Below are 26,399 nucleotides of genomic sequence, written 5' to 3'. Positions count from 1 at the left end.
TGTCTGTATATTGGTGTGTAACATGTTTTTCTCTGCAGGTGAACTCCAGTGATGCAGCTGTGATCATGTTTCCATGGCGTAGGGTGGTCGTCAGGGGTGATGGATCTCTGAGGCGGGTAAAGAGGGACTGGGTCATCCCCCCCATCAACGTCCCTGAGAACTCACGAGGACAGTTCCCAGAGGAACTAGTCAGGGTACGACACACACACAGTTCAAAGGACACATTTCACACACATTTCCCAGGCGGGCTAATCAAGAGAAGACAAACACACTGTCATGCAAAGTCTGTCATTTGGCCACTAGCTCAGAGTATGTGTGTGTGTGTGTGTGTGTGTGTGTGTGTGTGTGTGTGTGTGTGTGTGTGTGTGTGTGTGTGTGTGTGTGTGTGTGTGTGTGTGTGTGTGTGTGTGTGTGTGTGTGTGTGTGTGTGTGTGTGTAAATGTACAGTGTATGTGTGTAGCACTCACTATTTCCTCCTAACACAATCTTCTGGTATGATATTTATATTAGAATGTGTGGAGAGACAGGTGGTTCTGGTCATTCTGGTGATGTATACATGCTGTCTGTACTGTATAACCTATGTATGGTGTTGAGCTAAACATGTTTTAAATAAAAGTGTGGTTGTGTAACTGTATCTAAAGTGGGAATATCTCTCTCTCCCTCTCTCTTGCTCTCCCTCTCTCTCTCTTTCCTCCTGTGGTCTAGATCCGGTCGGACCGTGATAAGAACCGTCTCCTCCGGTACAGTGTGACTGGACCCGGTGCTGATCAGCCTCCGACCGGGATCTTCATCATCAACCCTATCTCTGGTCAGCTCTCTGTGACCAAACCCCTCGACCGCGAACACATCTCCAACTTCCATGTAAGTGTGTAGTAGGGGGTTGCAAAATTCTGCTAACTTTCCCAGGTTTCCCAGAAATCCTGGTTGGAAGATTCACTGAATCAGGAGGGAATCCTACATAGAGGATCTCTCTGACCACATTCTTTGCTGGTGTATGTAAAACAAATGTAAAATGTCACTCTTGAGGTAGTTGGACAGGAAACATCAGTCTGAGAATGCTACCTTTGATCTGCAGTACACAAACAGGCACACACACACACACACACACACACACACACACACACACACACACACACACACACACACACACACACACACACACACACACACTGAGACACACATAAGCAACTCTGGCTATATCTGCAGGCAGGACATTTGCATGAAGGGTGGGGTTCCCTCATGAATATTCATACTGTGTGATGTAGTTGTCAGAGTCACTGAAGCTCTGTGATGAATATATTCATGAGCTGTTGCCGTGGCATTACTGGAGACTGGGCATAGGGAGCAGCACACACAGTATAGCAGCTATGAGACAGAGTACAGGGGGAGGGTACTGTTACAGCAGTATATTATGGCAGCTACTCCTCCCTGCCTAGCGGTAGGCTTCTCTAACATGGCTGTTTTGGGACAGGTACTGGGGGAGGGTACTCTGCTTTTTCCCTGTAGTGCTCTCTTGTTAGAGAGCAGTAGTTGAAAGGCCCTAGGAGAGAAACACTTTAGGGTCTTTAGGTCCACCCTTGAGAGGCCAAGGGTACACTAACCTCAGTAAATGGCCCCATTCCAATCCCAATTCCTCACACCCTTCCCCTCTCTCTGCGCTCAAAATTTTGCCTTCTGAAGTGTAAGCAATATGTATGGCGTTCACTCACTGCTCTAGAACGTAGCGAAATATGGGGTGCTGCTGAATGTATGTCTCAACCTAGTTTTCTTTAGCCTATGTCATTATGAATCACATACAGTTAATTATTAGATTGTTTTCTACAATATTAGAACCTTAATATTCTTGTACTTAACAGTGTTAATTAAATAGGAATGTTAGTTTGTGACCATTGCTAGTTTAGACAACGCAGCTCTTGGTTGCATCTCTTCCATATTTTGGTGTTGGGAGGTGGTAACATTAGGAGGCGTTTCCGTGCTTCAGACCAATCAAAATCAACTTGATACCTCGTAATTTTCATCTCCAGATCCGTGGCTTTCTATTCCTCTAACCCTGAACAATCAATCTTGAGAGGGGTCATTTCTATGGTAATTTAAAGGGAAAGACTCAGAAATTCTAATTTCCGGGAGAGTAGATATTGAAATTCAGTCGGTTAGCTTTGTTAATTCATATACACTACCGTTCAAAAGTTTGGGGTCACTTAGAAATGTCCTTGTTTTTGAAAGAAAATCACATTTTTTGTCCATTCAAATAAAATTGATCAGAAATACAGTGTAGACATTGTTAATGTTGTAAATGACTATTGTAGCTGGAAACGACTGATTTTCTATGGAATATCTACATAGGCGTACAGAGGCCCATTATCAGCAACCATCACTCCTGTGTTCCAATGGCATGTTGTGTTAGCTAATCCAAGTTTATCATTTTAAAAGGCCAATTGATCATTAGAAAACCCTTTTGCAATTATGTTAGCACAGCTGAAAACTGTTGTCCTGTTTAAAGAAGCAATAAAACTGTCCTTCTTTAGACTAGTTGAGTATGTGGAGCATCAGCATTTGTGAGTTCGATTACAGGCTCAAAATGGCCAGAAACAAAGTACTTTCTTCTGAAACTCGTCAGTCTATTCTTGTTCTGAGAAATGAAGGCTATTCCGTACGAGATTTTGCCAAGAAACTGAAGATCTCGTACAATGCTGTGTACTACCCCCTTTGCAGAACAGCGCAAACTGGCTCTAACCATTCCCTAACCGTGTCCTAACCCTGATCCTGTATCTGACCACCTAGCTGCGAGCCCATGCCATGTCATTCCCTAACTGTGTCCTAACCCAGATATTGTATCTGACCATCTAGCTGTGAGCCCACGCCATGTCATTCCCTAACTGTATCCTAACCCAGATATTGTATCTGACCATCTAGCTGTGAGCCCACGCCATGTCATTCCCTAACTGTATCCTAACCCAGATCTTGTATCTGACCATCTAGCTGTGAGCCCATGCCATGTCATTCCCTAACTGTATCCTAACCCAGATCTTGTATCTGACCATCTAGCTGTGAGCCCATGCCATGTCATTCCCTAACTGTATCCTAACCCAGATCTTGTATCTGACATCTAGCTGTGAGCCCATGCCATGTCATTCCCTAACTGTATCCTAACCCAGATCTTGTATCTGACCATCTAGCTGTGAGCCCATGCCATGTCATTCCCTAACTGTATCCTAACCCAGATCTTGTATCTGACATCTAGCTGTGAGCCCATGCCATGTCATTCCCTAACTGTATCCTAACCCAGATCTTGTATCTGACCATCTAGCTGTGAGCCCATGCCATGTCATTCCCTAACTGTATCCTAACCCAGATCTTGTATCTGACCATCTAGCTGTGAGCCCATGCCATGTCATTCCCTAACTGTATCCTAACCCAGATCTTGTATCTGACCATCTAGCTGTGAGCCCATGCCATGTCATTCCCTAACTGTATCCTAACCCAGATCTTGTATCTGACATCTAGCTGTGAGCCCATGCCATGTCATTCCCTAACTGTATCCTAACCCAGATCTTGTATCTGACCATCTAGCTGTGAGCCCATGCCATGTCATTCCCTAACTGTATCCTAACCCAGATCTTGTATCTGACCATCTAGCTGTGAGCCCATGCCATGTCATTCCCTAACTGTATCCTAACCCAGATCTTGTATCTGACCATCTAGCTGTGAGCCCATGCCATGTCATTCCCTAACTGTATCCTAACCCAGATCTTGTATCTGACCATCTAGCTGTGAGCCCATGCCATGTCATTCCCTAACTGTATCCTAACCCAGATCTTGTATCTGACCATCTAGCTGTGAGCCCATGCCATGTCATTCCCTAACTGTATCCTAACCCAGATCTTGTATCTGACCATCTAGCTGTGAGCCCATGCCATGTCATTCCCTAACCGTGTCCTAACCCTGATCCTCTATCTGACAATTTAGCTGCGAGCCCATGCTGTGGACCTGAATGGGAACCAGATAGAGAACCCCATAGACATTGTCATCAATGTCATAGACATGAACGACAACAGACCAGAGTTCACACACACCATCTACAACGGATCAGTACCAGAGGGCTCCAAACCAGGTAACAACACACACTCACACACATACACATGCACGCACACAAACACACAGTACATTTTTTATTGACTGCTTGGTTTGCATTCCCAGGGTCCTTTGTGATGACAGTGACATCAGTGGACAAGGACGACCCTAAAACAGCCAATGGGATGCTCCGATACAAGATTATATCTCAGAACCCTGAGAGTCCTTCTTCCAACATGTTCACCATCAACAACAAGACAGGAGGCATCATCACCGTAGCAGCAGGCCTCGACAGAGAGGTGGGTGGGTGTGTGTGCGTGTGATGTGTATCAATGTGTACACTGTAAAAATAAATATCCAGTTGTTTCTACCGTACTGGCACCCTCCTGTAAGATACTGTACTTCAGAGTTTATTTGGAATTAACGGTAACATACTGTAACTTATTTTACAGTAATGTACAGGTAACTTACAGGCAGCCAGTGAATTACTGTAAAAACAGCAGGACTTTAAAAAAAAAAATCTTTACAGTGAATGAGTTTGTGTTTATATACTGACTGTCTATGTTATTCTCTGTAATATGAACCTGTCCCCTCTTGTCTTCCTCCTTCCAGAAAGTGCCTCAGTACACACTGATAATCCAGGCTACTGACATGGAGGGGAACCCCACCTATGGCTTGTCTAACACAGCTACAGCTATCATCAGGATCACTGACGTCAATGATAACCCCCCAGAGTTCACCGCTGACACAGTAAGTCACAGACAGACAGACAGACAGACACACAGACACAGTACAAATACACACGCACACAATACTTTCTTTCTCACACAAAGAACACCACAGAAACAATCTTTCAACAACAAAAAAACAAATATATATATATATATATTTTTTTTTTTACTTTTTATTATTTATTACAGAAAACACAAGGAAGGGGTAACATTAAAGTATTAGAACATGATGGACAAACAATACAGCATCAAGACACTATCAAACATGTATCAGTCTTTCCGCAACAGAGCTATCCTTATGTGTGAGGGTGCGTGTGCATGATAGTGATATAAAATTTATGTCATAGTTTCCTTTTTCATGATCACAATCTTGTGAAACCTGAACCCTCCAAGATCCCCCCACAGTTCCCCAATAGCTGTCCCTCAACCATTCGAGACCCCTCCCACAGTCCCCCCCGGAAGAAAAAAAATAAAAAATACAATTAATTCCATTCCCCACCCCCAAGAACCCCCCAATGCATCAATAACCAAGAGAATGAACTAAAGAGAAAAAAGCAAACAACAATGCAAAAAAATTAAATAATAATAATACATTTAAAACAAAAGACATGAAGGACAACTGAAATCATAACAGCAACTGTATATGTTTGTGTGCATGTCTGGCATTATTACATGTATGCGTGTGTTCTTGTATGGGTTTATTTGAATGAGAGTGTGTGTATATGCATGTGTACAAACACCTGCACGGCATCAGCCTCAGGCAAACCGGCATTAGTTCTAAAAACACTGCCACTTAGTGTCATTCAAATGTACTTTTATTATGTTTTGTTTTGACTTTTTTTCCCCTTTATCTTTTGACCATCATTCTCTCTCACACACAGCAACTCCACTCACACTTGTCTCCAATTCCACATACCAACCCTCAGCTTCCCTCAGCCCATCCCATCTATCTCTGCTGGCCACCCACTTCGTGTTTCTACGCAACACATATCTTCCAACTATGCTATGATGTTTAACGTACAATTTCAATCTATCTAATCGAATAGAATCTACAGATTGCGTGTTGAAGATAAATACTTTTACTTAGAGTATATTAGTAATTGACTGACCCGGTCTTTCCAGATCTCCTAACAGTACTAATTCTAGGGTCAATTTTAGATCAATGCTATGCATTTTCAGACATTCCTGAATCTGAGACCAGAAACAGGCTACCTGAGGGCAATACCAAAATAAATGGTCTATTGATTATGTATCCTCACAACAAAATCTGCAGAGCTTCGATGATTTTATGCCCCAAATATTCAACATTTTGTTGGTGGCAAGAATTCTATATAATAATTTTAGCTGAAAAGCACAAAGTCTTGAATCTACCTGAGGGCAATACCAGTGGGGGAAAAAAGTATTTGATCCCCTGCTGATTTTGTACGTTTGCCCACTGACAAAGAAAGGATCAGTCTATAATTTTAATGGTAGGTTTATTTGAACAGTAAGAGACAGGAGAACAACAAAAATATCCAGAAACACGCATGTCAAAAAGTTATAAAATGATTTGCATTTTAATGAGGGAAATAAGTATTTGACCCCTCTGCAAAACATGACTTAGTACTTGGTGGCAAAACCCTTGTTGGCAATCAGAGGTCAGACGTTTCTTGTAGTTGGCCACCAGGTGTGCACACATGTCAGGAGGCATTTTCTCCCACTCCTCTTTGCAGATCTTCTCCAAGTCATTAAGGTTTCGAGGCTGACGTTTGGCAACTCGAACCTTCAGCTCCCTCCACAGATTTTCTATGGGATTAAGGTCTGGAGACTGGCTAGGCCACTCCAGGACCTTAATGTGCTTCTTCTTGAGCCACTCCTTTGTTGCCTTGGCCGTGTGTTTTGGGTCATTGTCATGCTGGAATACCCATCCACGAGCCATTTTCAATGCCCTGGCTGAGGGAAGGAGGTTTTCACCCAAGATTTGACGGTACATGGCCCAGTCCATCATCCCTTTGATGCGGTGGTTGTCCTGTCCCTTTAGCAGAAAAACACCCCCAAAGCATAATATTTCAACCTCCATGTTTGACGGTGGAGATGGTGTTCTTGGGGTCATAGGCAGCATTCCTCCTCCTCCAAACACGGCGAGTTGAGTTGATGTCAAAGAGCTCCATTTTGGTCTCATCTGACCACAACACTTTCACCAGTTGTCCTCTGAGTCATTCAGATGTTCATTGGCAGACTTCAGATGGGCCTGTATATGTATTCTTGAGCAGCGACCTTGCAGGCGCTGCAGGATTTCAGTCCTTCACGGCGTAGTGTGTTACCAATTGTTTTCTTGGTGACTATGGTCCCAGCTGCCTTGAGATCGTTGACAAGATCCTCCCGTGTAGTTCTGGGCTGATTCCTCACCGTTCTCATGATCATTGCAACTCCACAAGGTGAGATCTTGCATGGAGCCCCAGGCCGAGGGATATTGACAGTTCTTTTATGTTTCTTCCATTTGCGAATAATCGCACCCAATGTTGCCACCTTCTCACCAAGCTGCTTGGCGATGGTCTTGTAGCCCATTCCAGCCTTGTGTAGGTCTACAATCTTGTCCCTGACATCCTTGGAGAGCTCTGTGGTCTTGGCCATGGTGGAGAGTTTGTAATCTGATTGATTGATTGCTTCTGTGGACAGGTGTCTTTTTTACAGGTAACAAGCTGCGGTTAGGAGCACTCCCTTTAAGAGTGTGCTCTTAATCTCAGCTCGTTACCTGTATAAAAGACACCTGGGAGCCAGAAATCTTTCTGATTGAGAGGGGGTCAAATACTTATTTCCCTCATTAAAATGCAAATCAATTTATACAATTTTTGACATGTGTTTTTCTGGATATTTTTGTTGTTATTCTGTCTCTCACTGTTCAAATAAACCTACCATTAAAATTATAGACTGATACTTTCTTTATCAGTGGGCAAACGTACAAAATCTGCAGGGGATCAAATACTTTTTCCCCCCACTGTATATGTTTCATGATGTTATATTATTTCTAGTAGTTGTCATATATTATCTCCAATGTATCGTCCATGTAAAAAAACCTGTCTGATCAGGATGAACAATACCTGATAAACCCTTTTAATTCTGAGTGCTATGCATTTTTCTAGTATTTTTGCATCACAACATTGAAGTGTAAGGGGCCTCCAGTTTTTTAGATAGACTGGGTCTTTATATTTGCCATCTGGGTCTTGTTTTAATAATAGAGAAATCAGACCTTTCTGCTGAGTACCTGACAGACTACCATTTCCATAGGAGTAGTTAAAACAATCTAACAATGGAGCTTTTAGTATATCAAAAAATACTTGATATACCTCTACCGGTATGCCATCAAGCCCTGGGGTTTTTCCAGACTGAAAGGATTTAATAGCCTCTAAAAGTTCTTCCTCTGTAATTTGGCCTTTGCACTGGTCTTTCTGTACATTTGTTAATTTTCCATTTTATATATTATTTGGAAAGAATTCCTTACCGTAATCTTCATTCAGTGGGAGAGGATGAGACCGAAAAGAGAACATCTGCCTAAAATAATTAGCTTCCTCTTTTAAAATATAATTTGGAGAATCATAGATGACTCCGTCTTCAGTAACAAGTTTCTGCAAATTATTTTTGTTAGCTTTCCTGTATTGGAGATTCAGGAAGAATTGTGTGCATTTTTCTCCATATTCCATCCAGTTTGCTTTATTTTTGTAATAGATTACATTAGATCGTTCTTGAATAAGTTCCTCAAGTTCTTTTTGTTTTTCTTCTAACTTATTTTGTATCTCTGTAGTATCGTTTTTATTGCTATCTACCTGTACTATTAGATCATGGATTTCCCTTGTTAGTCTTGTCTCTTAGCCAGAAACTGCTTTTTTATTATTGATGAATATTGAATTGAATGACCCCTGAAGGTACATTTATTTAATGGTATCCCAAACAATAAGGGGATTTGCTGAACCTATATTATACTGGAAAAATTCAGCTATAAATTATTTTGTCTTAGTTAAAAATAAGTTGTCCTCCAGTAAACTTTGATTAAATTTCCAATATCCCCGTCCACATGGAAAATCTATAAGAGTTATTTAAATGCCGATTAGATGATGATCCGATCGCATTCTGTCTCCTATTAAAACTTTTTTAGCCTTTGATGCATGAGAGAAAGAGACAAGAATGTAGTCAAGACGTTGATTAAGTCTCCTCCATGTCTATCTCACTAGGTCAGGGTTTTTTAGTCTCCAAATATCCACTATTTCTAATGTGTCCATAATATTTGTGATTTCCTTAAGGGCACGGTGATGATAGTTTGTAGAGTGATTACCATTACGGTCCATTGAGATACTTAACACTGTGTTATAGTCTCCTACCATAATGATTAGATCATTTGTTGCCTGTAAGTTCAATAAATTGGTATAAATGTTTTCGAAGAAGTGTGGATCATCCTGAGTTGGACCATATAGATTAATGAGCCAAATCTCTTTTTTGTCCACGTTCATATTCAAAAGGATCCACCTTCCTTGCCAATCATTCCTCATTATTTGCACATTCAGATCAACATTTTTGTTAATTAATATCATCACACCCTTTGAGTTCCTTTGTCCATGACAGAGAATTATTTCACCACCCCATTCCTTTTTCCACGCGACTTCATCTAAGGGTGTAGAGTGAGTTTCCTGTATATGTTATATTCCTTTTCTTTTAGCCATGTAAAGACTGATATATTTTTAATCTCTCACTCCCTCATCACTCTCTCCCTGCCCCTCCCTCTGTAGTTTTATGGAGATGTGCATGAGAACCGTGTGAATGTGATCGTAGCTAACCTGACAGTGACAGATAAGGACCAGCCCCATACTGCATCCTGGAGGACTGTGTACAGGATCACCGCTGGAGACCCCACTGGACGCTTCTCCATCCCCACTGACCCCACCACCAATGAGGGACTGGTCACTGTGGTCAAGGTAGGACACAGCACATATACATACATACATACAGTCCAGACTGTACATACAGCACACAGATACACACATCACATATATTGTACACGGGCTATGCACACAACATGTACCTCTCTGTATATTTATGTACACACAGAGACAGATGCTGGACATACAAACAACACACAGATAAACACACACATTATAACGGCTAATCACAGGAGCTTGGTGGAATCTTAATTGGGGAGGAAGGGCTCGTGGTAACGGCTGGAGGGGAATAAGTGGAATGGTATCAAATACATCAAACACATGGTTTCAATGTTAAATAAAGGCTAATTATTTATTTATTTTTATTACAAAAAATGTGTTTGATGCCATTTATTTTCCTCCGTTCCAGCCATTATTATGAGTCGTCCTCCCATCAGCAGGCTCCACTGCGGCTAACGTATGTCTATCTGGCCAATAAACTGTATATCTGTATATATGAGTGTGGCTAACTGGTGTGTATTTACATGTTTACGTGTCTCTCCATCTCCAGCCCATAGACTATGAGGTGAGTCGTTCCTTTGTGTTGACGGTGCTGGCTGAGAATGAGGTTGCCCTGGCCCGTGGTATCCACCTGCCCCGTCAGTCCACTGCTACCGTGTCTGTACGCATTGCAGATGTCAACGAGAGCCCAGACTTCTCCCCCAACCCTAAAGCCATCAAACTAGAGGAGGGGCTACCGGCCGGCTCGCTACTCACCACCTTCACAGCACAGGACCCTGACAGATACATGCAGCAGAACATACGGTACGGAGAGGAGAGAGAGAGAGGGGGCAGTATTGCAGGGTTGCTCATGTTAGCTGATAATATGTTTTATGATGTTTTATATGTGTTGAATGTGTACGTTTCAAATGCATTAGAGTGTCATGTTACTTCCTATTGTAATTGTGTTCTCTTGTCCTTTTGGTTGATTTCCAGGTATTCAAAGCTGTTTGACCCTGCTAATTGGTTGGAGATAGACCCTGTAAATGGGCGGATCTCCACAATCGCTGTGCTGGACAGAGAGTCTCCCTATGTGAAGAATAACCTCTACAACATCACCTTTATGGCCTCTGACAATGGTGAGTTGTGTGTGTGTGTGTACGCCTATACTCTTTTTAGAGTTTCCTGTGTTTATAGTTGTGTTTAATGTGGGAGGATGGGGGATGGGGCTAAATCTTACTATTCACATTAATTCAATGAAATTACAATCCATTCAGTCTGAATCACTTTCTTGGCATGATAATACAAATATTTTGTTGCCAAAATCCCCCCAAAATTCTAAGACAATCTCATATGACAATGGCAGGACTACTTCAGAAAATTATATGTATACGGATGAGCATACAAACTAGTGCTCTAATACACATTCTCTAAAAACACTCTCTCCCGGTCAAATGCACACACACACACACACACACACACACATACACCACAGAGCCCCTGCTGTGTCTTAGCTTAATTCTGACTGAGCTCTTCATTGTGCTTTTGCCAAATACACACGCACACCCTCCTGCTCACACACATGTACGCACGCACACACACACACACACGCACACACACACACACACACACACACACACACACACACACACACACACACACACACACACACACACACACACACACACACACACACACACACACACACACACACACACACACACACACACACACACACTAACTAACAAACACACACACACACACACACACAGGCAGATGTGTGCCTCAGACAGCCTCCCTAACATACTGATCTCTCTCTTCCTCATTCCCTTACTCATTCTCCTAGTGTGTTGAATCACATGTTTCTCTCATTGCATCTCTTATTTAGAAGAGGTCAGATGTAGCTGTTGATGGGGTGTTGTTTTGAGAAGTCTGGGTGTGGTGTAATATTATGTATGACAGCATGATTCCTGTTTGTTTTGAATGCTGTAATGTGCCTATGAGATTCTTATTACGCTGTGTATCTGGCAGTGGTTTCGTTCAGAACAGACCCACTATTTTTGTTTGTTTTTCATTCCACTGTTCAGACCAGCAAAATAAAGTTCTCAACCGGTTCGAACCAAAAAAACATACTGTTTATATTGTTCCTTTCTGTTCCTTTTTAACCTGTGAAACCAAATGTTTTTGACATTTAGCTCATTAAATGACTTCACCAATCAGTGCGGATAGAGCAGACAAGCTAGTTGTTTACATGCGTGATGGACAGACAAGTGTAGCCCATGTGGAGAGAGAGCTAGAGAGGGTTGAGGAGGAGACTTGAAACGCTGGACATCTTGTTATGACATGCATTATACAAATTAGTTCCACAGAATTAAACCTAGGAGGAGCCGCTTCTATGGAGGAACTTTGAATGTCCTTTGACATAGCTTGAGATAGCTAACAAGCTTGTGTGTGCAGAGTGGTACCAGAATTTAAAACACGTCTTACCTTTTTGTAGTTAATAAATCCAACGTGAAACATGATTACTAGGCCTGTTGAATCCTTAACTAGCATTGAAAAAGTGAATCCATTATTCTATAGCTAATAAAAAATTGGGCTCACTATCTCCTGAATCAAGCATTAATGCAACGTTAGTACAGTCAGTAGCCTATGCTTCGGAGGGGGGAGCGGAAGGTTGCCTTAACACACACAGGCAAAGATTTTTTTGCTTGCAGGCAGACACTGGAATACGTTTTTGAGTGACAGAGTGAGGGCTTTGCCTAGGCGCTTAGTTGGTTTTGTTGTTGTACTAGATGGCTGGAACGTAAAATAACATTATTAGCCAGTTCCCATGCATTTAAAATAACGGTTCTGTTCCGGAACAATATGGATCACTTTCGTTCCGGGGTTGGTTCCGGTTTTCAGTTCTGTTCTCTGAACCGGTTCCAACCCCTGGTATCTCCTCTCAACATATAAATTGTTCAGTACAGTATCTATGTTGCACCAAACAGGTTGCCTTTTTGTCATTTGTTGTAATATTCCTTCCTATCTAAGGGGCCTTTTTCTCCTCTTTGCTTATCTCACTGGTCTCTCCTCTCTCTCCTCCATCCCTCCGTCCTCTCTCTCAGGCATCCCCCCTGCCAGTGGTACGGGTACGTTACAGATGTACCTTTTAGACATAAATGACAATGCTCCTCATGTCTTCCCTCCGGAAGTGGAGATGTGTGAGAAGCCTGAGCCCAACGCCATCAACATCACCGCCAGCGACCCCGATCTGACCCCTAACGCCGGCCCCTTTGCCTTCGAACTGGCCAACCGGCCGGCAGACGCACGACGAAACTGGACCCTCACACGCCTCAATGGTTAGTGTGTGTGTCTGTGTTTTATCTTTCCTGTCTTTCTTCCACTCCCTGTCACTACATTTCTCTATTGCCCTCAATGAAATTAAAAAATGCTTTATTGCCATGACAAAATAACTTGTTCAAAATTGTTCCCCATCTCGCTCTCTCTTTCTTGCTCTCACCTTCCCTATATTACTCTCTCTCAATTCAATTCAATATATGTAATATGTAAAGTCTTAATTGACATGGAAAGTAAAACACTTACATTGCCAAAGTAAACACTTAAGCTGAGTGTACAAAACATTAGGAACACCTGCTCTTTCCATGACAAAAACTGACCAGATGAATCCAGATGAAAGCTATGATCCCTTATTGATGTCACTTCTTAAATCCACTTCAATTAATGTAGATGAAGGGGATGAGAGAGGTTAAAGAAGTATTTCTAAGCCTTGAGACAATTGAGACATGGTTTGTGAATGTATGCCATTCAGAGGGTGAATGGGCAAGACAAAATATTTAATGCCTTTGAACAGGGTATGGTAGTAGGTGCCAGGCGCACCGGTTTGAGCATGTCAAGAACTGGAACGATGCTGGGTTTTTCACGCTCAACAGTTTCCCGTGTGTAACAAGAATGGTCCACCACCCAAAGGACATCCAGCCAACTTGACACAACTGTAGGAAGCATTGGAGTCAACATGGGCCAGCATCCCTGTCGAATGCTTTTGACTTCTTGTAGAGTCCATGCCCTGATGAATCTAGTAGTAACCTGACTTCTAGACTTCTGGTGGTAACCTGACTTCTAGTGGTAACCTGACTTCTAGACTTCTAGTGGTAACCTGACTTCTAGTGGTAACCTGACTTCTAGACTTCTAGTGGTAACCTGACTTCCAGTGGTAACCTGACTTCTAGACTTCTAGTGGTAATCTGACTTCTAGTGGTAACCTGACTTCTAGACTTCTAGTGGTAACCTGACTTCTAGTGGTAACCTGACTTCTAGACTTCTAGTGGTAACCTGACTTCTAGTGGTAACCTGACTTCTAGACTTCTAGTGGTAACCTGACTTCTAGTGGTAACCTGACTTCTAGACTTCTAGTGGTAACCTGACTTCTAGTGGTAACCTGACTTCTCTCTCTGTCCCTCTTTTTCTCTCTCCCTCATTCCCCGTCTATCCCGTCTCTTTTTCTCTCGCGCTCTCGCTCTCTCTCAATCCCAGGTGAATATGCTCAGATCAGGCTGCGGATAGGTTTTCTGGAGAGTGGTATCTACGAGGTTCCAATCATCATCACAGACTCAGGCAACCTGCCCATGTCCAATACATCCTACCTGAGGGTCAAGGTGTGTCAGTGTGATCACCATGGAGATTGTGTGGACATGGAACGCATCATCGCAGCAGGCCTGGGCACTGGAGCCATCATCGCCATCCTCATCTGTATCATCATAATGCTAGGTCAGTCAGGTTGTATGCAGGCACACACACATCATATCCCCATCCTCTTCTGCCTCATTCTCCTAGCAGGGTCTTCTTATAGCTACAGAACATAATCTATGTACAGTATCAGTCAAAAGTTTGGACACACCTACTCATTCCAGGGTTTTTCTTTATTTGAAATATTTTCTACATTGTAGAATAATAGTGAAGACATCAAAACTATGAAATAACACATGGAATCATGTAGTAACCAAAAAAGTGTTAAACAAATCAAAATATATTTTAGATTCTTCAAAGTAGCCACACTTTGCCTTGAAGACAGCTTTGCACACTCTTGGCATTCTCTCAACCAGCTTCATGAGGTAGTCACCTGGAATACTTTTCCAACAGTCTTGAAAGAGTTCCCACATATGCTGAGCACTTTTTAGCTGCTTTTCCTTCACTCTGCGGTGCAACTCATCCCAAACCATTTCAATTGGGTTGAGGTCAGGTGTTGGGGAGGCCAGGTCATCTGATGCAGCACTCCATCACTCTCCTTCTTGGTCAAATAGCCTGGAGGTGTGTTTTGGGTCATTGTCCTGTTGAAAAACAAATGATAGTCCCACTAAGCGCAAACCAGATGGGATGGCGTATCGCAGCAGAATGCTGTAGTAGCCATGCTGGTTAAGTGTGCCTTGAATTCTAAATAAATCACGGAGAGTGTCACCAGCAAAGCACCATAACACCTCCTCCTCCATGCTTCACAGTGGGAACCACACATGTGGAGATCATCCGTTCACCTACTATGTGTCTCACAAAGATACGGAGGTTGGAACCAAAAATCTCAAATTTGGACTCATCAGACCAAAGATTTCCACCGGTCGACAGATTTCCACCGGTCGAATGTCCATTGCTCGTGTTTCTTGGCCCAAGCAAGTCTCTTCTTATTATTGGTGTCCTTTAGTAGTGGTTTCTTTGCAGAAATTCAAGGCCTGATTCACACAGTCTCCTCTGTTCAGTTGATGTTTTCGATGTGTCTGTTAATTGAACTCTGAAGCATTTATTTGGGCTGCAATTTCTGAGGCTGGTAACTCTAATGAACGTATCCTCTGCAGCAGAGTTAACTCTGGGTCTTCCTTTCCAGTGGTGGTCCTCATGAGAGCCAGTTTCATTATAGTGCTTGATGGTTTTTGCGACTGCACTTGAAGAAACTTCCAAAGTTCTTGAAATTTTCTGGATTGACTGACCTTCATGTCTTAAAGTGATGATAGGCTGTTGTTTCTCTTTGCTTATTTGAGCTGTTCTTGCTATAATATGGACTTGGTCTTTTACCAAATAGGGCTATCTTCTGTATACCACACCTACCTAGTCACAACACAACTGATTGGCTCAAATGCATTAAGAAGGAAAGAAATTCCACAAATGAACTTCTGACAAGGCACACCTGTTAACTGAAATGCATTCCAGGTGACTACCTCATGAAGTTGGTTGAGAGAATGCCAAGAGTGTGCCAAGCTGTCATCAAGGCAAAGGGTTGCTACTTTGAAGAATCTCAAATATGAAATATATTTTAATTCGTTTAACACTTTTTTGGTTTCTACATGATTCCATATGTGTTATTCCATAGTTTTGATGTCTTCACTGTTGTTTACAATGTAGAAAATAGTAAAAATAAAGAAAAACCCTGGAATGAGTTGGTGTGTCCAAACTTTTGACTGGTACTGTAAACGTTTGGCATCCCCGCTGCTCCTCCCAGACAGCAGCTACAGTAGATTACAGTAGCTACATTAAAAGCTATCCTTAAATCTGCCTTCCCCAAACTTAAGCACCCCCCTTTAGGAGATAAGTACCCCTCCCCCACTGCATAGAACCCTCCTCACGACAGCCTCTTGACAGCCCTCCACCAATCTCCCCCAGCCTCGCCCACCTACCACCCCCTCTCAGTCATTCTCTGAAAATCCGCCCAGATTATGTGGATAAAACCAGGCAATCACTGATCAAGCTCCCGTCAAGCTTTAAAACTCCTCTCCTGATTCTCTTTACAAGGCATAGAAATATGGTTGAATTAAAACTAAAGCTGCATATCGTTTGTTTATAGGTATTCATTCTTACCTTCTTTCTATTTTCTTCTACCCTGCCCCTGCCTCCTTCCCCCTCCTTCTTCTTCTTCCCCCATCATTTTTCTCTCTCTCTCTCTGTTAAGCAACTGTAGTGTAAATGTGGCCTTTGATACAATGTGCACTAGTGCTGATATCACATTTAAACTGATCAAATTAAATGGTGGTGAAGTTCTAATTATCTCTCTCTCTCTCCTCTCTCTCTCTCTCTCTCTAGTGATGGTGTTGTTCTTTGTGATGTGGATGAAAAGGAGAGATAAGGAACGTCAGGCCAAGCAGCTGCTGATCGACCCAGAGGACGATGTCAGAGACAACATACTGAAGTACGACGAAGAGGGAGGAGGAGAGGAGGACCAGGTAGAGTAAGCACACAAACACAGATGGACACACACACTGATGGACAGACACACACACATACACAGGAGTACCAGGTACACACACACATGTATGAACACACGCACGCATACTAATCACGCTGCTAGCGTTAGCATAGACACACAGATACACACACAGACACACTGAGGGACTGTAACATTGGCGGTTGTAGGACCTAACCAACCAGTCATTGGATATTAATTGAGTTCTGAGAGGCGGTGATAAACATTTATCGCCATGGTGATGGCATGGGAGGTAGGGGTTAGGGCGAGAGGCCATCTTTCACTGCGATGGATGGTACTCCCCTCCCTCCCGCTGTTGCATCGGGGAATTGGCAGTGCTGGGAAATGAACTGTTGGAGAGTGGATTGGCTACTTCCCCCTGATCACCCCCCCTGCTGTGGGATGGATTAGTAATGTCTGTCTGGAACTCCTAGTAGGGAGGGGTTATGGGGCATGGCTAGGCCGGGGACAGCTACAGGAGCAGTCACGCGGTCTGGCTCTCTGGTGCTACACTGAGGCAAATTGCGGATGTTGCATCCCTATGGGTTCTGATCAAAAGTAGTGCACTATAAACGTATTAGGATGTCATGGCCTCTCTGACACAAAGACAGCCAGGCATACAGTTACAGTACAGCCTCTCAAATGAAAAACACGCACCCTCACTGCACATGTTACGTTTTGAAGTGGTTACAGTTTCATCAGATTTTTGTGAACCTAGCCTACCATCCCTGTATCAAAGATTGAGCATGGCAAGCAGTGACAAAGCCCAGCTATTTCTCTCCAGTTACAATGGCTCCTTGGCTGGCTGTAGAGATGGCTGTGGCCGCATCCCAAATGGCACCCTATTCCATATACAATGCACTACTTTTGACCAGAGCCTATGGGCACTGATCAAAGGTAGTGCAGAATAAAGATAATAGGATGCCATTGGGGACTCAGCCTGGTCTTCTTCTCCTCTGTCTGGAAAATAACAATATAACCAAGGCCAGGGACAAACCCATCTGTATTTATCTCGCCATTTCCTCTCCTCCTCTCCTGTTCTCTCTGTCCTTCATGTTATTGTAGCATTCACAGCTCTCCCCTGAAATAGTTTCAGTGGTTAGCTATTGCAGTGAACAATGTCCAAGGTGGTTACATGACCAAGTTTTATTGTCCCTGAAAGGGTCATTTAGTCCATCTCCCCTGGAGATTGATGTTTCATCATGTGTTTCTGGATGATTCATCAATGAATCAGACACTCCATTCAAAAGTAGAAAGGATCAGAGGACATATCTCTTAACCTTCTATCTCTCTTTCTCTCTCTCTCTCTCTCTCTCGCTCTCTCTCACTCTCTCTGTCTCACTCACTCTGGTTCCAACCACCGTTTCTTTGTGAGACACATGGTAGAGGAACGGATGATCTCCACATGTGTAGTACCCACCGTGAATTACTCTTCCTCTCTATCCCTCTCTCCCTCCACACCCCTCTATCCCCCTCCCTCTCTCCCTCCCTCAACTCTCTCTCTCTTTTCCCCACATCTCTCTATCCCCCACTCTCCAGGACTATGACCTGAGCCAGCTGCAGCAGCCCGATGCGTTGGAGCCAGAGATGGTAAAGGTGGGAATCAGGCGTATGGACGAGAGACCCCTCCACCAGGACCACCTGTACCCCCTCCGCTCTGCTGCACCCCACCCAGGAGATATAGGAGACTTCATCCATGAGGTAGTTACGGAGTGGAGTGTGTGTGTTTTTTCTGTTGGGGGAGTGGGTGTTGTGTGTGTGTGTGCGTGACTGTGTGTGTGACTCACTGTGATAGAAAGAGAGGGAGCATCCCTGTCTCTATGTTTAATTCTTAATGAGCTTTTCTAACGGTGCAGATTAGCGTGGTACAGACATGGGCAGGCCCGGCTGGCTAATTTAAGGTTTAGTTTAGCTACTCTTCCTGGGGTCCACATGAAACACACATACATGACAAAGTACAGAACAGCTATACACAAGAACATGAGCTATTACATTACATTCAAAATTTAAAAAAAATGTTAAAAATTGGAAAGACACCAAGAGACAAATAAAAAATACTATTTAGACACTATCATATTGTATATACATATTCTTATTCTTATATACAGTACAGTTAAAGTAGATATTTAGAAAGATGAGAGGTGCTGTGATACAATATGTTTTTTTAATCTGTTTTTCAAAGCTAAACTTGCTTTCTGCCTGAGTAACCTCTTGTGGCAGAGCATCCCATAATGACATGTCTCTACCTATTAAATCTGTTTTTAGTCTGGGTACAGTGAAGAACTCATAGTGGCATGTCTGCTGGGGTATGTCTGAAGTGTAATATTCAGACCCCTTTACCTTTCCCACATTCTGTTACGTTACAGCCTTATTCTAAAATTGATTAAATTTGTGTTTTTTTCCTCATCAATCAACACACAATACCCCATATTGACGAAGAAAAAAACATTTTTGCAAAACAAACCGAAATATAACATTTACATAACTATTCAGACCCTTTAATCAGTACTTTGTTGAAGTACCTTTGGCAGCGATTACAGACTCAAGTCTCCTTGGGTGTGATGCTACAAGCTTGGCACACCTGTATTTGAGGAGTTTCTCCCATTCTTCTCTGCAGATCCTCTCAAGTTTTGTCAGGTAGGATGGGGAGCGTTGCTGCACAGCTATTTTAAGGTCTCTCCAGAGATGTTTGATCTGGTTCAAGTCCGGGCTCTGGCTGGGCCACTCAAGGACATTCAGAGACTTTTCCCGAAGCCACTCCTGAATTGTCTTGGCTGTGTACTTAATTCTGAGGTCCGGAGCGCACTGGAGCAGGTTTTCATCAAGGATTTTTCTGTACTTTGCTCTGTTCATCTTTCCCTCGATCCTGACTAGTCTCCCAGAGATAGGAACACAAGCATTTAGCTACACCCGCAATAACATCTGCTAAATATGTGTATGCCACCAATAAAATTAGATGTGACTACTTCTAGGTTTTTTAAGAAACATTTATGTGTTGAAAATGCCCAACCACTTGAATAATCTATTTGCATACAGTGATTTCGGAAAGTATTCAGGCCTAGCGGTTAGAGCGTTGGGCCATTAACCGAAAGGTTGCTGGATCGAATCCCTGAGCTGACATGGTAAAAATCTGTCGTTCTGCCCCTGAGCAAGGCAGTTGACCCACTGTTCCCCGGGCGCCGAAGATGTGGATATCGATTAAGGCAGCCCCCTGCACCTCTCTGATTCAGAGGGGCTGGGTTAAATGCGGAAGACACATTTCAGTTGAATGCATTCAGTTGTACAACTGACTAGGTATCCATCCCCCTTTCCCTTTCCAACAGTGCAGTAATATCTAACTGTTCACAATCTAAAAAAGGAAAAGAATGGGATTAAGACATTTTAAAACATTAGGACAAGCAATTTCGGATTCTGGAGTATGTATATATTTTCTTTATTTTTACTATTTTCTACATTGTCGAATAATAGTGAAGACATCAAAACTATGAAATAACACATATGGAATCATGTAGTAACCAAAAAAGTGTTAACCTTTCTAGGGTAGGGGGCAGTATTTTCACGGCCGGATGAAAAACGTACCCAAATTAAACGCCCTACTACTCGGGCCCAGGAACTAGAATATGCATATTATTAGTAGATTTGGATAGAAAACACTCTGGAGTTTCTAAAACTGTTTGAATGATGTCTGTGAGTATAACAGAACTCATATGGCAGACAAAAACCTGAGAAAAATCTAACCCGGAAGTGAGAATTCTGGTGCTTGTAGTCCTTTCAAGTCATTGCCTATCGAACACACAGTGACTTAGGGTTCATTTTGCACTTCCTAAGGCTTCCACTAGATGTCAACAGTCTTTAGAAAGTTGTTTTAGGCGTCTATGATGAACAGAGAGCGAACAGAGGAAGTTGGAAGTTGTTGACTCAGGAAGGTACTGGCGTTCATTGGTGCGCGTTCACGTGAGAGTTAGCTGTGTTCCAAAACATTTTTCAAGACACTGGAAAAGTCCGGTTGGAATATTATTGAAGTTCTAAGTGATAAAGGCCCTAAAGATTGATGCTATATAACTTTTTTTACTTTTCGTCGTGACATTTTCCACGCGTTTCCTACACTTGGAGTAGCTAACTGAACGCGCTAACAACAAGGAGCTATTTGGACATAAATTATGGACTTTATCGAACAAAGCAACATTTATTGTGGACCTGGGAATCCTGGAAGTGCCTTCTGATGAAGATCATCAAAGGTAAGTGAATATTTCTAATGCTATTTCTGATTTTAGATGACTCCAAAATGGCGGGTATCTGTATTGCCTAGTGTATTTTTCTGAGCGCAGTACTCAGATTATTGCAAAGTGTGCTTTCCTCATGAAGCTTTTTTGAAATCTGTCACAGCGTTTGCATAAAGGAGATGTTCATCTATAATTCTTCTTGAATAACAGTTTAATATTTTATCAACGTTTATGGTGAGTATTTTTGTAAATTGTTGTGCTGATTCACCGGCAGTATTGGAGGCAAAATATTTTCTGAACATCACGCGCCAATGTGAAAGGGGGTTTATGGATATAAATATGAACTTTATCGAACAAAAAAATGCATGTATTGTGTAACATGATGTCCTAGGAGTGTCATCTGATGAAGATCGTCAAAGGATAGTGCATAATTTTAGCTGGTTTTCTGGTTTTTGTGACGCCTGTCCTTGCTAGGAAAATGGCTGTGTGCTTTTTCTTGTGTTGGAACTGTCCTAACATAATCTAACTTTATGCTTTCGTCATAAAGCCTTTTTGAAATCAGACAATGTGGTTACGTTAAGGAGACATGTACCTTTAAAATGGGGTAAAATAGTCCTTTGTTTGAGAACTTTGAATTATCACATTTTGTGGTTTTGAATTTGGCGCTCTGATTTTTCACTGGCTGTTGAATAGTGTGAACCGTGGTCGTCGTTTGGCATTATTGCACTATTGCCTCCCCAAGAGAGGTTAAACAAATCCAAATATATTTTATATTTGAGATTCTTCAAAGTAGCCGCCCTTTGCCTTGATGACAGCTTTGGCATTCTCTGAACCAGCTTCATGAGGTAGTCACCTGGAATGCATTTCAATTAACATGTGTGCCTTGTTAAAAGTACATTTCTGTCATTTCTTTCCTTCTTAATGTGTTTGAGCCAATCAATTGTGTTGGGACATCTACTTTGTGCATGACACAAGTACTTTTTCCAACAATTGTTTACAGACAGATTATAATTCACTTATAATTCACTGTATCACAATTCCAGTGGGTCAGACGTTTACATACACTAAGTTGACTGTGCCTTTAAACAGCTTGGAAAATTCCAGAAAATGATGTCATGGCTTTAGAAGCTTCTGATAGGCTAATTGACATAATTTGAGTCAATTGGAGGTGTACCTGTGGATGTATTTCAAGGCCTAAACTCAGTGTCTCTTTGCTTGACATCATGGGAAAATCAAAAGAAATCAGCCAAGACCTTAGAAAAAAAATTGAAGACCTCCACAAGTCTGGTTCATCCTTGGGAGCAATTTCCAAACGCCTGAAGGTACCACGTTCATCTGTACAAACAATAGTACGCAAGTATAAACACCATTGGACAAAGCAGCCGTCATACCGCTCAGGAAGGAGACGTGTTCTGTCACCAAGAGATTAACGTACTTTGGTGTAAAACGTGCAAATCAATCCCAGAACAGCAGCAAAGGACCTTGTGAAGATGCTGGAGGAACAGGTATAAAGTATCTATATCCACAGATAAACGAGTCCTATATCGACATAACCTGAAAGGCCGCTCAGCAAGGAAGAAGCCACTGCTCCAAAACCGCCATAATTAAGCCAGACTACAGTTTGCAACTGCACATGGGGACAAAGATCGTACTTTTTGGAGAAATGTCCTCTGGTCTGATGAAACAAAATAGAACTGTTCGGCCATAATGACCATCGTTATGTTTGGAGGAGAAAAATGGGGAGCCTTGCAAGCTGAAGAACACCATCCCAACCGTGAGGCACGGTGGTTGCAGCATCATGTTGTGGGGGTGCTTTGCTGGAGGAGGGACTGGTGCACTTCACAAAATAGATGGCGTCATGAGGGAGGAAAAATATGTGGATATATTGAAGCAACATCTCATGACATCAGTCAGGAAGTTAAAGCTTGGTTGGAAATGGGTCTTCCAAATGGACAATGACCCCAAGCATACTTCCAAAGTTGTGGCAAAATGGTTTAAGGACAACAAAGTCAAGGTATTGGAGTGCCCATCACAAAGCCCTGACCTCAATCTCATAGAAAATGTGTGGGCAGAACTGAAAAAGTGTGTGCGATCAAGGAGGCCTACAACCCTGACCCAGTTACACCAGCTCTGTCAGGAGGAATTGGCCACAATTCACCCAACTTATTGTGGGAAGCTTGTGGAAGGCTACCCGACAAGTTTGACCCAAGTTAAACAATTTAAAGGCAATGCTATCAAATACTAATTGAGTGTATGTAAACTTTTGACCTACTGGAATGTGATGAAAGAAATAAAAGCTGAAATAAATAATTCTCTCTACTATTATTTTGACATTTCACATTCTGAAAATAAAGTGGTGATCCTAACTGGCCTAGGACAAGGAATTGTTCCTAGGATTAAATGTCAGGAATTGTCAAAAACTGAGTTGAAATGTATTTGGCTAAGGTGTATGTAAACTTCAGACTTCAACTGTATATGAGTTTATATCTATATATAGACGAGGTTCATGCTTGTCAAGCAGTTTATACATGTCTTTCAATTGATGACGTTGTTCTTCCTACGCTGAGTGTGTGTATGTCACTAGGTTAGACAGGCAGGATAGAGATTTCTGCCAAACACAGCTCTGAATAATGAGGCGAGCTGTCATACATGGCGAGCTGATCTAGACAGCTTAATCTAGCAGAAATGACATGCCGATGCTTCTTCCCCTGCCTCACTCCTCAAGTCAATCAAATTAAGGAGACAGTTGGGGGTATGGCATGCAGAAATCCCCAAAACATGTCTAGAGCTTCAGCTTATCAGATTTGTTTTATTAGTTTTATCACTGAGACAAGACGTCAGTCAATAATAACACTTTAAGACAACGTTATAATAAATTCTGTCAATTGTGGTGCAGTAGGGCGCGTGTGTGTGTGTGTGTGTGTGTGTGTGTGTGTGCGCGCGTGTAATCTGCTGAATCTCCTCAGAGAGACTACCCAGCATCTGTCCAGCCTGACCTAAATACTCCTCTCCTTCCTCTCTTCTCTCCTCCTCCCTCCATAATCCCTCCTTCTTCTCCTCTTCCCTTGCTCTCCTACTACCTATATCTCATTCATTCTATATCTCTCACTCTCTCTGTTTCTCTCTCTTCTGCCTCTTTTTTCCTGCTTTTCTCTCTCTTTCTGTCTCTTCTTTGTTCTCTCCCTTTACCTCTCTCAACCTTTCTCTTTTCCCTATATGTCTCCCCTTCTGTCTTGCTATCTCTCCTTTACTCTCTCTCTATTTACCTATCTCCTCTCCCTCTTCTCATTATGTCTCTCTCTCTATCTCAACCCTCATCTATCCTCACCCCTCTCCCCCTCCCCAGGGTCTGAAGGCAGCTGATAACGACCCGACGGCGCCCCCCTACGACAGCCTGCTGGTTTTTGACTATGAGGGCAGCGGCTCCACCGCCGGCTCCCTCAGCTCCCTTCACTCGTCTTCCTCCGGCGGAGACCAGGACTACGACTACCTCAGTGACTGGGGCCCGCGCTTCCGCAAGCTGGCAGACCTCTACGGAGGAGGGGACGACAAGGACTAGCCCCTCGCTGAGGCCGGAGAGGGGTCTGGGAAGGGGCGATTGGTGGGTGGGATGGGGGAGAACGGGGAGGGGGGCTTTTTTAAGTCATGGGACGTTGAAGGAGTGCTGGTTGTGAAGAGACTCATATTTTGGCGGACTGGAACAGAGGATCAGAAACTAAATGGAGTACATTGGTGTGGCAACTGCTAGGCTAGCCTGCTAGCATGGAGGAAAATTGAGGTTAGTGTGGGGTGTTAGACCACATGCTAAGGGTCGCTAACAGTTCGAGTACGTTTGTGTGGTGACTGCTAGCTTAGCCTGTTAGCATACAGGCTAAATGAGGCTAGCGGAGTGTTCGCCCACATGCTTAGGGACACTTAACGCTCAGAGGACAACATTGGAAGGAAACCGACCGTTGGTACTTTGACTGGTGGTTAACAGTGAATGAGAGAGCCTGGGCTCTCGCTCAGCGGTTAGCGATGCTAAAGACGCTCAGTTACACTTGAATCTCACAGTACAGAAGCACTGGGGTAAAACGTGCCTTTTTGTACATTCGTTTGATTCTGTTTAAGTTTTCTGTTCATCATGACTTTCAAGGTCCTGACTCTTGCTGGGATTTCAGGCTGTAAGAGAGCGGATGTTTAAAATGAGGAACGCACGCTTCACCACATGTGTGTAGTGTGTGAAAGTTTGTGTGTTTGGGTTACACCTCACTGAGTGTGTATGCAATCATCATTGCCATGGAAACACACAGGATGAACACTCCCCATTGTTGGATCGAGAGCATTGAGTGAAGACGTGTACAGTAAACGATAAAAGACTAGATAGTTTCCGTGTTTTTCTTTGTTTTGCTTTAAGCTTTTTTTCACATTCTAACTTATGCAGCTGGTTGCAAACTAAACCGAGTCACCAGTCCTATATATTGTAGCAAAGATATTGTTTTGATACTCTGAGGTTTGGTCGGTGGAGTCGACCAAAACCAGAGTTGGGATAAATTCCTTTTCATTTTCAGTCAATTCAGGAAGTAAATTGAAATTCCAAATCCAACTTTCCACAATGTTTCTCTTTGAGAAAAATGTGTAATTGGAATTTCAGTTTACATCCTGAATTGACTAACTTAAAAAGGAATTGACCCCAACTCTGACTAAACCAAGACGACGATGATGATGAATATGTTGATTCTGTCCGTTCATCTGCCTTATTGTTCTTCTGGTTCTCATCTCTGATTGGCTACTCACTGTAAACACAAATATGTACAGATTGTATCTTATTTTCTGTTGTTATTTTTTTTTTGCGTGGTCTCTGAAACAAATGCTACTATCCAGAACCCTGTATATGTATAATTTGGATTACAGATTAAACGTTTTTTGCATGTTTTTATCTTTTCATTATACAAGAAGGATTCAAAATCTTTACAAAAACATGCACACGCATGCACACACATAAAAATACAGACACACACACACACACACACACACAATGTTTGTTTTATTGTCCTTTACTGTCCAAACAATTGATTCCCATTCAAATGTCTATTTCCCCCTAACTCCTAAACCTAACCCCAAACCCCTAAACCTAACCTTAACTCCTAAACTTAACCCCTAAACCTAAAATAGCCTTTTTCCTTGTGGGGACCGGCGAAATGTCCCCACTTGTCCGAATGTTCCTTGTTTTACTATCCTTGTGAGGACTTCTGTTCCCCGCAAGGATAGTAAAACCACACAC

The 26,399-nt window shown here is 42.6% G+C and overlaps 1 protein-coding gene across 1 annotated transcript in view; it reads left to right on the top strand.

Annotated features, from left to right (window-relative positions):
* The window catches only part of cdh2 (cadherin 2, type 1, N-cadherin (neuronal)), a 70,439-nt gene extending 44,389 nt beyond the window's left edge, over nt 1-26,050 (top strand). Inside the window, exons 4-16 of the mRNA XM_014123187.3 lie at nt 39-194; nt 706-861; nt 3,967-4,111; nt 4,198-4,370; nt 4,684-4,821; nt 9,563-9,748; nt 10,263-10,516; nt 10,688-10,830; nt 12,799-13,032; nt 14,225-14,458; nt 16,754-16,893; nt 18,453-18,614; nt 24,483-26,050. Coding sequence (XP_013978662.1) covers nt 39-194; nt 706-861; nt 3,967-4,111; nt 4,198-4,370; nt 4,684-4,821; nt 9,563-9,748; nt 10,263-10,516; nt 10,688-10,830; nt 12,799-13,032; nt 14,225-14,458; nt 16,754-16,893; nt 18,453-18,614; nt 24,483-24,695 — 2,334 coding nt within the window. The 3' untranslated portion in view covers nt 24,696-26,050. The remainder of the gene's footprint in view (nt 1-38; nt 195-705; nt 862-3,966; nt 4,112-4,197; nt 4,371-4,683; nt 4,822-9,562; nt 9,749-10,262; nt 10,517-10,687; nt 10,831-12,798; nt 13,033-14,224; nt 14,459-16,753; nt 16,894-18,452; nt 18,615-24,482) is intronic.
* Nucleotides 26,051-26,399: the final 349 nt, after the last annotated feature.

Source organism: Salmo salar, chromosome 10 (assembly GCF_965601325.2).
Source record: "Salmo salar chromosome 10, fSalSal1, whole genome shotgun sequence".
NCBI classification, from domain to species: Eukaryota; Metazoa; Chordata; class Actinopteri; order Salmoniformes; family Salmonidae; genus Salmo; species Salmo salar.
This window is presented reverse-complemented; position numbering and strand designations above follow the sequence as displayed.